The 13,004-nt window shown below is 38.4% G+C and overlaps 1 protein-coding gene across 6 annotated transcripts in view; it reads right to left on the bottom strand.

Moving 5' to 3' along the window:
* Window positions 1–13,004, bottom strand: part of RAD51B (RAD51 paralog B) — a 337,160-nt gene that overhangs the window by 185,602 nt on the left and 138,554 nt on the right. For all 6 annotated transcript variants that reach the window (XR_016466903.1, XM_090141154.1, XM_090141155.1 and 3 more), the window contains one exon: window positions 6,575–6,671. Coding sequence is in view for 5 of the 6 variants with exons in the window: in XM_090141154.1 (XP_089997280.1) it covers window positions 6,575–6,671 (97 nt within the window). In the remaining variant the exon portion in view is untranslated. The remainder of the gene's footprint in view (window positions 1–6,574; window positions 6,672–13,004) is intronic.

The raw sequence follows: 13,004 nt of genomic DNA on the forward strand, positions 1-13,004 counted from the left end.
GGCTCAAGTTCTGAAGGTGAACAATATGCTTCATGTAATGCCACAAGCCAAATTCAGGTGCTTCACTGTAATGTTTTCCTCAGGTACAGAAATTAATTGGATCCCTGCCAGCCCCACCAGGAGAGAGATCAACTATGGAACTCCACAAGACATGGGACTGAATGCTACCAAATAATGACGATTCATTTTTTTTTTCTCTCAGCCTCTGCTTGTACAGATTAAAGGAGAACTTAAGAACCTAAGAACAGCATGAAGCAAATGTAATTGGTCATGGTGCATGGGGACAAAAGGTGCTTACTTCATTCCTACCCTTGAATTCATTTTCACAACGCATTTTGAAAAGTAAGTCAACCTGAAGTCATTCCATTAAAACTGGGGTACAACGTAGGGCTGCAGAATGAGTCTAGAGGCAAACCATGTCTTGTATTTCTGATTTAAGCCACCAGTTTGAAGGATCACAGAAAAATGCAGGTTTTTTTCTATTTCACATATAATGGAGAGAAAGGGCAAGGGTAATGGAGAAGGAGATGGGATTGCTACCATTATATAACCAGGTCTCCTAATGCTACTGTTAATTATAAATAAGATTCTAAATTCCAACCTATATTAGAACATAGTGTCTATATTCACCCGCACTGAAACATGAGTTAATCTCATTTTAAAACATTTAAGATATGACAAGTAGAAATCTTGAAATAATGCTTTATAGCTATAGCATAAAACTCATTGACTGACCTGTGCATGCTCTCAGTTTATTGCAATTGAAAGAAAACAGGAACTAGCATTGGGAAATAGAATTCTCATGCAAATCCATCTCACTTTGTGCTGTATGGTGCAAGACATACTTGGTCTTGCTTTGTCTCAGCTGACATGCTATCTTCTAACTACTCAACTATGACTGTAAGCACTTCTGTTATCATGTCTCCGACGGTATAGATGAGTGATTCCCAACAACTATACCTGAAGGGATTTCGGATTACAAACTGTACTTAAAAGATTGGAAGTCATATCACACCTTTAGAAAGAAACCACAACAAAGCAGTAAAACTTGGTATTCCACCATCTCAGCAATTAGAAAAGGAGGGACAAAGATTTTCTTAAGCTGATATATAAAAGCCTTTGAATGCTCCTGCTGACAGTTTTCAACCCTTTCGTAGTCTAGATTGAGTGATTACATCTGTCATTCAGCTTGAAACTTCCATAAACATGTACAGACTCTGTACCTTTGTTTTACTGAGAGATTTATCTTTCAATTAAAAAGTCGTTAAAATTTGGCTGGATGTTAAATGTCACTGCTTCCCACTTGTTGAAATACAGCTTTCAAGATCAGTACAGGTTGACATGTTATCATGAAATCTAACTGCTCCATATACCACCACAGCTCTGCATCATGTAGAAACAATCACAATATCATTTCCCCTAATGGTTAATATCATTTGTTCCAGGCCCTGTAATGATGGTGCACTTCCTCAAAGCACTGCTGTGCCTACTCCATTATTACTGGGAGCAGTTACCAGAAACATGAACACAGTCCAAGCACAAGAAAAAAATCCCATTATCTTAGGCAGGCTTTTTTTTTTTTTTTTTTTTTTTTCTCTTACATATATCAATAAGAATTATAAAGGTGCCTGCTTTTTTTGGCAGTTACTGCTTAGCTACCTTGGAGTGAAAATGCTACATACTACCCTGGCTCTGACCAGGTTAAGGATGAATTCTTTTCTCACCTTCCACTGCATATGAGCCTTTTAACCTTTTTTTTTGAAGATTTCCTGAAGCTGAAAAAATAACTCAAAGGCAAAGAACAGACTGAAGGAAGAGAAAGCTTCCCACAGTGTCAGTGACTTGGATCGCAAGGTCTATGCTGGGGTAGTTTTTTAGAAGACAGCTGAGATATGAAGTCCAGCAGCACAATAAAGAACTAGGAAGAAACAATTCCGCCTGTTCTATTACACTTCACATGAACTGGAATCAATGAGTTGAGCAAGTTGATTGACTCCTACACAAAGTCATAGACACCCAGGACTCGGACCTGAATGCACATTCTGATGGATTCATCCAGCTCTGCTATCCCAGCATGGAGGGAAAATGGCCTTGGGCCTGGCAACAATACCATCACATAGAAAGTGTCAATTTATACTGTGAAGTAAAAACAGATAGAAATCTCACTATATTTCCCTGCCCCGTCATGACAGTAGAGGGCAAAAGATGTATTTGAATACTTCACTATCAAGATAAACCAAAAAACAGAGAACTCTATCACCTTTTCAGGTAATGTGTTTTAGTCCTCAGAGTTCACACAACCACATCAGCCTTGGGTAACATATCTCTGGTATGCACGGATGTGGATTAATTGTCGGAATTCAATGCCAGGTTACTTGGGAAGTATCTCTAGTGTTATTTGTACTTGTAGATTTTTTGCAAATTTAAAATCCACTAACCTTTACAGGATCTACATAAGAGGTCACAGTTAAAAGATCTTTCTCCCGCTATACTACAAATTGCACTCAAGTTACATAAACAGGCCTAGAGATCTCCACACATCCAAATTATTCCATAATGATAACAAAGATGACAAAAGTAATGTTTTCACTAACTACTCCCAAATATTTGGGTCTCAGAAAGCCAAGGCGGATTCTTATTAAAAAGATAAGATATTAATTTATGAATTTTATCATTTAAGATAGTTTCATTTTTTAAATAACAGTAGTGTTTCACTGATACAAGTGAAACTACCTCCTCTATCATAAAAAAAATGTGTAAATCAGCCTACAACAGAGAGTATGCAGTTAAAATATTAGAGGCTTAAAGCATGTCAAAGCACTATACCTTTATTTGAATTCATATAAATACGGAGTACTACATGACTTATTCTGCATTATCTGTAAAGCTACAAGAAGTGTTTTAGAAGCTTGTTTAACAGCTGCTCTATTCATAAGCTGACAATTCCTGCAAAACAGCAATGTTTGGATTCTCCAGAAGATTCTTTTTGATTTTTGTTAAGTCACCTGTAGGTCCAACTTTAAATGTAGCATACACATAAATCAATAAATTAAAAAAAAAATAATAAAGCTAAACAACAGCCTCTCATCTCTGGGGCCCCCCTCACTTCTCTTGACAATTCCTTCACTGTTTTCTCCTCATTCAGTGCCAGGACTGAAAAAGGGGATTTGAAGGAAGAGAAGTAGTAAACAACAGAACTGATTGTACTCTGAGGTGAACAGCAGGTCAACTTACTATTTTCCCTATGAGAGTAACTTGAAAATCTAAAAAGAAAAAAAAAAAACAACCAACAAAACAAAACAAAACAACCCCACCAACAACACAACCAACAAAAAAGTGGCAAAAAATATATCCCACACCTTTTAAACCAAGGCTTGAAGGGTAAGATGCTTCAACAATCTGATAGATGAATGGGCAGGGCAAAGCAACGCAAAGAAGCCAAACATTCTAATTTAAAATGTTCTGCCCATAGACTGAAGTCCCACGATCACAAGTAGGAAAACTTTGTGGGTGGGAGATATTATGGTACTTCTGCTCAACATCTTAAAAGAATTCAAGATCACAGCAACAAAGATGAAAAGGTCAGACTAAACTAAATTCATTGCTCACACTGTGCATTAAAAATGTGCAAGCATATGACAAACTGCTTGATGAACACAAATGGCAGAAGACTGAACGGTGGCCTCCCCACAGTTAGCATGAGTTTACAGACAATTTTAAACACAAAATAATTCTGACTTTTTAAAATAAATATTTGAAGGTGCCAGCTGAGACTGAAGAAGCCTGAGACAGATTTTTTTTTGCCTTACATTTTGTACATGGTTGGAGGAGGATTCTGTTCTCATTCATGCCAACACACTCCTGATTTTCTTTCAAGGTGGGGCTCATCTTCGATGTCTGCAAGAGGAAGTGTGAGCTTGCAGCTGACAGATATATTAGTAGGATAGGCACTGGTGGACTAGAAAGGACATCAAGTAGGCCATAGTGTCCCATCTCTTTGTACCACAGAACAATATGCTTAATTTTGCTAAACCTGGGCTTTCCAAGACTAATACTTGTGAAACACAGAAATATCACCTTGCAACTAGCACTCAGACTGCCTGTGAATTCATTTCTAAAGATCCTCTATATTAGGTAAAATCCAGTCATGTGAACTTTGCAAAAACAAAAATTATACATTCACAGTCACAAATAATGGCTTAATCCCCTAGCCTAATACAGCTTAAATCTCTCTCATTATTAGAGAGATGATTATTCAAATAATTATTTAGGGCACATTCTGAAGTCTAGTGATAGTTGTGGAATGGTCTGACATCTCCGCAATTAAAAATAATCTGGCATCTTAAACTTGTCTTTTACTAGAACAGTTAAAAAGCTAATCCACAAAGCAAGCATAAAAAGCAAATAGCAGCATTCACATCATGCTCAATCAAGTCTATCCCCTATGATGACAGAGTTTGCAAGAAGGCCATGTAAGAACAGTACATCTAATAAATATGAGTTTGTCTTTCCGAAAAGAAGTCACAGACTTCTGTGTCTGAGTCTTTTGAAGTGGCAGAGAAACATACCAAACTGCAGAGGATAACCTGGCAAACACGTAAATGCCAAATGAATGCAAGGACTCAGTCCATAGCTACAGAAACTTTCCACTTTTATTCAACATTAATTTGTAGCAAACTAAGCATTTTTTTTTCCGTCTTAAAGTAGAATTATGCACAGATCGGGGCATTTAGCTGAATATAACCATTTCCTACAAGAAATACCAATAAGCACAGTTCAACAGCTCTTACATTGCTACTTAAGTGTGGGAGCTTTTACAATTCACACTGCTTTTATAAAGCCTTTATTATTCTCATAAACATCTAACGTTTTTAGGACAAGTTTTCATATGTTAGATTCTGATTTTAAAGAAGACAAATTTTGAGCCTGAAACAGCTTGACAATGTCCTTTCAGCTTGCTCATTAGATTAACCTTCTGTCACACATCAAATGAACAGCTTCCTTGGTTCCTTGCCTAATCTAACACGTAACCCACGAAATTCCCTTCTAAAGCATGATCAGAAACAAAAACAAAAGCCACTGTAAACATTTCATTTCTTTCTAACGCTACATTCAGTTTGAAATTTTCATTTCTGCCTCTCAGAAAGATCACCCTTTTAGCAAACCATTTACAGTGAAGGACTGATTTCAGATACGATTAAAACAACATATTAGACACATACAAACCAAGAGGTCTGATTTGCTTACAGAACTAATAACGTGTTACGGGTCCTTTCACATCTAGGTCACTGGTTCAAACTCAGCTTAAGTTAGTGATGAGTGAAAAGGAAGAATGAGGTAAGAACACAGTCATGAATCTGGCATCTATTTCTGACTGCAACATATTTGCTTTGTGTGCATGGACTACTCACCTAACTACTCTTTTCTTGCAAAATAGAAATAAATATTATGGATGTCAGACCAACCCTGGGAGACAATCAGGCAATGTGTAACATATTTGTGCCAAGAAAGAAATCATACAGTTGAAAAAATGATGCCTTTCCCTTCCAAATCTAGTTACCAAATTTCAACTCTCTGACAGAAATTGAGAGATGTTTTATCAATGGATGGAGCCAACAAAATCCACAAGCGCAATTTCAAAATTATTTAATGAGCTGTGTTTTGCCCAGGCTCCTATTGACAAAATTATGAAGAGAACACATCAGTCAGTGTCAAAGCATTACAGTGGAGTTATCTGCTGCTCTTTGATGTTCCGTTTAATATATCTTCAATGTCTTTCTCTCACCTACTGAGCTGCAGAAATAATGGCAGCTTTTACCACTGCCACCAAGCTTTCTGACATTAAGTCAGACAAGCTTGACAGGGCTGCTGTGATCAGCCAGAACAAAGATAAGCTGACCAGAGCCACCAGGAAGCTCAATGAAGAGAGAAAATGAGGAAATAAATAACCATATTATATGAAGTAGAATTTCAACATTCAATTACCACGCTTTTGCAAGAAAGGTGAGCATTGCTTATCATCACACATTTAGGCCTACAGTTGAACATAACTCTAAGTAACAAGCTTCTCTGTATCAGTCTCTAATTGAGGGCACTCTGGCTACTCCAGTGGGAAGAGTTGAAATTACGGCATTACATTACATGAAGATGTAAAGCAGTACATGGTATCACACAAAAAGCTTTTACTACATTCACACAGTATTGAGACGTGCAGTTTGAGGCACTGGGTTTGAAAAACTGGACAAGCATAATAGAAGTGACAGGAATGAGCATTTGCTGTCCTTCCTTTGCATCCAGTTATTTCTCTTTGGAGAAATGAACACAGCTTGAAAATTTGTTCCAGGTCCCTAGGAAAGGGTCAGTTAATAGTTGTTTTGTTTCATTGTGTTTTTTTTGTTTGCTTTTTTTTTTTTTTTTTTTCAAAGCAATTGAAAAATAACTTGTTCCCTTTATTTTATGTTAGGCTTGATAACCTGACTCTCATAGACCTCTATACATCATGCTGAAGATTGCAAGTTACAATATGGATTTGTGTCACTATAGACTTTCAATTCTAATAGGAGCAATCTCTTACCTTCAGACAGGGACAACTCATAAGCTGGAGACACTAGGTCTACTGGGATTGCAAGGCCATTGCTCAACGATGTGGTAATCTGATTCGTCAAGATAACCTGCAAACAGACAAGCGGAGATAGGAAGGGAAATTAATCTTTATAGATCTAGGAAGGCAGAGAGCAGCCCAGGAAGGACTGGAATACTTCAGGCACAGGTGCAGCGTTCAGACAATTCCCTACTCTGACCCTCACCAGTTTTGGACCTCTATGTGGCTGCAGTTTCTGCATTAACAACTGGTCTTTGCTTAGATCATCGATAGAAGTTATAGAGAATATAGTATATAGGGTTTTTTGTTGTAAAGAATCAAGATGATCCTCATACTTGCATCAAAAACAGTCTCCACTCTTGACAAACTCTCTGTGAAACAGCCTGTTTTCAGTTGTATCTGACAGGAGAAAAGGAAACTGGAATCCTTGTCTTAGTTTCAGATGGGACAGAGTGCCTTTTCTTCATTGTGTCTGGTATGATGCTATATTTTGGTTTTAGGAGAAAAACAGTGTTGGTAACACACTGATGTTTTCAGTTGTTGCTGTACAGAGCCAACTGTATTTTAATTTTCTACTGCCCTACCAACAAAAGGGGGCAAAAGTTGCTGGGAGGAGGCAAAATAAGGAGATTTGACTTAAACTGGCCGGAGAGATATTCCATACCATATGACATCCCACGGAAGGAAAGTTTTGAAAGGAGTGGGAGTTTATCTTTTTCCCTTCTGCTGCTCAGGGACTAGTTGGACATCAGTCAGCAGACAGTGGATCACTTGCTATAAATAGTTATCTCTATATAGTCATAACTAGTATCCTTTTCATTCTATCTATCTTAGTAAACAGCTACATCTCAACCCAGAGGTTCTACTTTGTTTTTCAATTATGCCTCCCATTCCACTGGGATGGGGAAGGTGAGTGAACAACTGTGTGCTGCTGAGCCACCTGCCAGGTTAAACCACAACAATCCTACATGCTACTGGATGTGGTTTCATGATGCTACTGAAATAATTTCATAGCTTGATACTGCTAAAAGGAAGACAAATTTCTCTCCTCTTTCCTCCATTGCACTTCCCTCCCTCTGATCCTCCTGCTTTCTAACACTAAGTAGCATGACATAACATTATTTTCCCTTTCTAATGATCCCACGTAAGCTCTTGTCAGATCACAGTCATAGCCACAGTGGTGGCATTGCATCCTTGCCAGCCAGCACAACGTGAACTACCAAAGATGTGATGGAGTCTGCACAGCCTTTTGCAAGGCTACCACTCTTCTTCCCCACCCATTTCAGCCCAACCATCTGTTTGGTAGCAGGCATGGTGTTGCCCAAGTGCTTTACAGACTGCATCAAGTCAAGACTAAATTGAAAAGCTTCTACATCAAGTCTTGATCTACTCAAAGGAGGTCAGGACCATCAGAGTCCCACAGTAATATCTATCGTGCTCTTCTGCCACAGACTGCAAGTTCTGCTGGAACTTCAGCTGGTTACTACCACCCTTCCCAGGCTAACCATAGGTTGCACCGTTGGGACAGGGCATTTATGACCACTGCAGTGAACGCACACATGGTGGGTAACAGCCTTATTTGGTCTGGCACCTAGGCTAAGGTTCTTAAGGTATATCTTGCAATACTGCCAAACACACAAGAAACTGGTTCAAGGCAAATGAAATAAGTGGGGAGCTAAGAGCAGGGAAAGATAAAGAATGGGACGCAGGCCTTATCCTTTTGAATAGATCACAGCTGCTCGTTTTCACCGTGTCACAAAATCTGAAGCCATAGGGGCTATTCTGGCAGCCAGGCATACAGTGCAATATCACATAGAACTGAAAGCTTTTCACAATAAGTACCAAGAAATGTGTTGAAACAGAGCACACTAACAAAAACCTCCATGCACATACATACTGGTAGGATAAAAAGCTTTTACTGGCACACTTTTGCATTATTCACAAGTGTCAAAAGCTCTGTAAGCAATGTAGTCATCCCAAACCTGTGCCAAGATAATCTTACACTGTACCATCATGTATTTTATTTATGTATCACATACTAAAGAAAAGCTACCATATTTAAAGCTCATTTTTAAAACAAGACACAAACTTAAACGGACTTTTTGTTGCTCTCCTTCAAAGAAAACTAATTCTAGACACTTGAAAAATCAAAAATAAATGAGAAATTCGGCTGCTTTTTTTTTTTTTTTTTAATCTTTCAGATGTTTTGGTTTCCTCTTCAGCTGGGATCTCCACAGCTCTGTTAACTGTAGGACTGTACATTTTTTCACCCTTTATGGTTAATTCTGGTTATACTTCTGAATTTACTTTTCAACTTCTGATGTGTCCTTCAATAAGCATTCAACACTAACAATATCCTAGACACCTGTTTAAAAAGTGACTTTAAAAAGGTGCAGTCCTAGCCAAGTAAATGCCCCTGTCTCGCTTGTTTTGAGGATGGGAATTAAGTGTAATCTTAGTTCCATGACTTCATTGATAGCTAAACACTGCTTAAACATACGTTTAAATACTATCTTGAAAATGAACACCCTCTGAGATGAAGCCATACGCATGTATAGAATGCTTATTTTGGAATTAACTAAAAATTATTATTAATTCCTGCAAGTTGGCAGACCCAGTAGAGACATTCAGCTCTCCTCTAAGTACAAATCAAGAAGCTGTTAGCTAAGCACTTAACGTGGCATTAAATTTCGTCACACTTCTGCAGCCTCATTTACTGCAAAATTCTTCCATCAGGTGCAGCTGTGCATTCCTGTATCATCAACCAATATTTATTTATGTACATACAACATAAAGCAGTTTGAATCTCACTCTGCAGGTGTGCACAGTGCTCCAAGCTCTCACTGACTCAAGAACAAACTGCAGGCTAAAAGGAGAAAAGCAGACCCCTATTCATCTCCATCTCTAAATTAAAAAAAAGGTAGGACGCTCTAATTTAGAGAACTTCTCTGGATACATACATCTTCTAATAAAGGCTCATATCTCCAATGACAGAATCATTACTGGAAACTGCAAAGGTCTATTTAATTTTTCCTAGATTAAAAATTTCATCAATGATACTTCAGCATGCAAAGCTATATGTTTTCAGCACTCTCCAATCCTACAGACATTGTTTGAAGTCCTGAGCATTTATACCACAGGACTCTAGTATCGCATCTAAAGAATATGTTAACTTTTTCCCAAACTCTCCTTCACCAATCCAAAAGATATACTTTAATTCCATTATTTTGAAATGGATATATGAATATCATTTGAGATGTAAGAAAATATATTCAGAGAATTTTTAAAAAGTCTGGGTATGATGGAGAGAAAATATACAAATAGGCACAAGATATATGGAGTGCAAAAGCTGTGTGACTTCTTTGTGGGTACAGTTTTAAATTAAAGGAAGACTGATTTATATTAAACATAAAGAAGAAATTATTTGCTCATTGGGCAGGTGAAGCGCTGTCACAGCTGCCCAGAGAAGCTGTAGATGCCCCATCCCTTGAAGCACTCATGGCCAGGTTGGATGGGGCCCTGTGCAGCCTCAGCTGGTGAAAGGCAGCCCTGCCCACAGCACAGGGTTATAACTGGAAGGTCTTTAAGGTCTCTTCCAACCCAAGCCATTCCACGATTACTTATATTTCAAAGAAGAACACTGAGTACTCAGTTCTGATCGTAATGTCTCCATATTTTACAAATAACTCATGTTAGACGAATGAAGGTTAAAATATATTCCTTCGGTCTGCTAGAGGCCACATTTGAAAGAAACCACCTCTCAATGCAAAACAGTGCCTGGAAACAGTCTGGGGTCACAAGTCCAAGCAGATTTACTAAAAAGAGTGTCTTACACTGAATGAATAGTAGCACTTCCTCAACTTTTCCTTGGAGATCTGCCATTGAAGTACAGATCAGATATACCCCGTTTAGTACAGGAGACTTGCCAAATCCATAGTCTAAGTAGGTAAGAAGGAGTTGCCTCTGTTGTGGTTCCTTTCCACAGACACTGGACATCATTACCAGCCAAGTAGAGCTCCCACTTGAGAGGCTCAATGCCGATCATGTGTTTGTTTTCTTCCAGGAGAATACTCAACAATGAGAAAGCTGCTACATAATGTTTTAATGTTATCGCACTAAAATGCATAGTATTTTAATAGCAGCTTCTATTTCCTTTCAGCTTCAGTTAATGGAACAAAATATTTTTATTACCAGAGGTAGTTTCATTTCTTATGGTACTAACAGTCACCAAAATCGTCATGTCTCTCTGCACACCACTGTGTCCTCCCATGTGCAACAATAAGGAGGTTTTGTTACTGCTTCCTATTACCCTGGCAACAAATGAAGAACATGGGACATCTTCAGCCCATGACTGTATATGAAAACAAAAATTCAGCTAGTTCGTTCAGTAATACTGGAAATTTGCTTCAGTTAGTCTCCAATGAAAGTCAATAAACCTTTTGACCCTTCAGTATATTCACCTGCAGCTGGTGAAATGAATAAAGAGAAACACAAAGAGATAGAGAGAATGCATTTTCAAGTTCCTAATTTTAGACAGCTTACAAAAATGCCTGCTTCTCTGATTATCTCCCTCATCTCTATAGGAAAGGAAATGAGAAATTCTCTAGGAAAGTAGTGTTGCTGTTCTAAGACAGGTCATTGCTAATTCTAAGATAAATCCATGGTGAAAATAACATCTCCCTCCGGTGGTGTGATTTCAGCACAATGCCAATTTCAATGTCAATTTTCTGGAAATACAATAGAAAAATAAAAACACTTATTTAAGGTATGTGAGCTCCAGCACCAATATTTGTTGGGAATAGTGTAATTCCTGCATATGCTGTAAACTTCTGCGGGTCCTGGGATAGAGCTGGCCTAGGAATTGAAATATGATTGCTTAACATGGAAGAATAAGCAAACTATTTTCTGTTTGATTATTTACACAGTACAGTTTTTCAAGTACTCCTCCTTCTGCCCTTCCTAGGACCACACTGGAACTACTAAATCTGACTTTGTCATCCTTGTAAATCCCGTTGAGTAAATAAGTCATTTTCTGTAAACTTTGTGGTCTCGGCCTCCTTGTTAGTTTATTGCAAAATTAAAGGGAGCGCAGTGCAGAACTATCAATCAGTTACCAGCAAAGGTATAAGGTCTTCTGGAATGTACCAAGAGAGGAGGAAGAAAAAACAACTTCTCATGAAATGGCTATTTGTTAAAAGAATAGAGCAGAATTCCCCGTTTTTCAAGCAACACTATTTAGGAAAACACTTATTAAAGTCTTCCTATTGAGTTGAAGGAGTAAGCACACGAAGACTTGCAATAAACTCAAACTACTCTACCCTTATTAGTCCACGTATTTTGTGGTTTTCACTGTACTCAACGTCTGTAGAGAACGTGAAGAATGACAGCCAGTTGGGCTGGGGTGCTGACTCAGCATGCTGGAGGAGAAAGAAAGGAAGTTTTACTGTTCCCCAGCGATTTTTCACACCAGTCCTTAGGAAGGAACCTCTCCCTTTCCCTGAAGCACAGAGCTTTTAAAGAAGCATTCAGCAACAGGTCAAAACAATGGTGCAGTGTGTAGGCACCAGTGGAGGGAAAGCACATCAAGCAATACCACAAAGCCAGATGGGGCAGGCAACAAGCCTGGAAACAGAAAAAGAGAACAGTGAGCAAACTGGAGTGAAGACAGCACACTTCAAAACAGCTGCGAGAACCACAGCTTTCTCCTTAGGAACCTGCTGCAGCTCCCTGAGACCAGCATAAGTCTATCCAGAGGAAGAACTCTAAATTACCAGTTTGTCAAATTAGCGGGGTACTTGTAATATTCAACTAGGCTACTTACTAGTAGCCTAGAATTAGTTTTTTCTTTGGCTCCTGTTTCATCAGGGAGATGTTTTTCAGCATCAGTACTATTTGCTAGAGTTGTTCAGAGTTCCTAATGAACTCAGCGGGACTTGTAAATAATATTCACAAGAGCATTTTTAGTGAAATCAGGTAGAAAGAGGCAAAGTCTAAACTGCAACACTGAGAGTTCCTACAGAAAATGAAAGTTTTGAAGAGAAAACATCAAGTGCAGTGCTGCTCATCAGGGGCTCATCTCAAGGGAAAACTAGCTTCTCTGATGAAAAGTATCCATACTACTGCAACTGACAGTCCTGAGCTCCAGAACCAAACCAAGCATATTTACATCACAACTATTACTACATATATTACAAATGTATATCTTCATTCTTAGAAAACAAACTATTTTGATTCATACAAAGTACATACAAGGGAAAGATTCCAACTTCTTATCTTCTGAAATTAAGCAAATCACCACATCTAATCACTACTCTGTCAAGTAGAAGTCCTATGCTTCCAAGTTGATCTGGTCTTCAGCCTCATCACACTGAGTTTCTGTAGGGATGATCGAAGACAATACCAA

Source organism: Phasianus colchicus, chromosome 5, assembly GCF_987193195.1.
Source record: "Phasianus colchicus chromosome 5, bPhaCol1.hap1.1, whole genome shotgun sequence".
NCBI lineage: Eukaryota > Metazoa > Chordata > Aves > Galliformes > Phasianidae > Phasianus > Phasianus colchicus.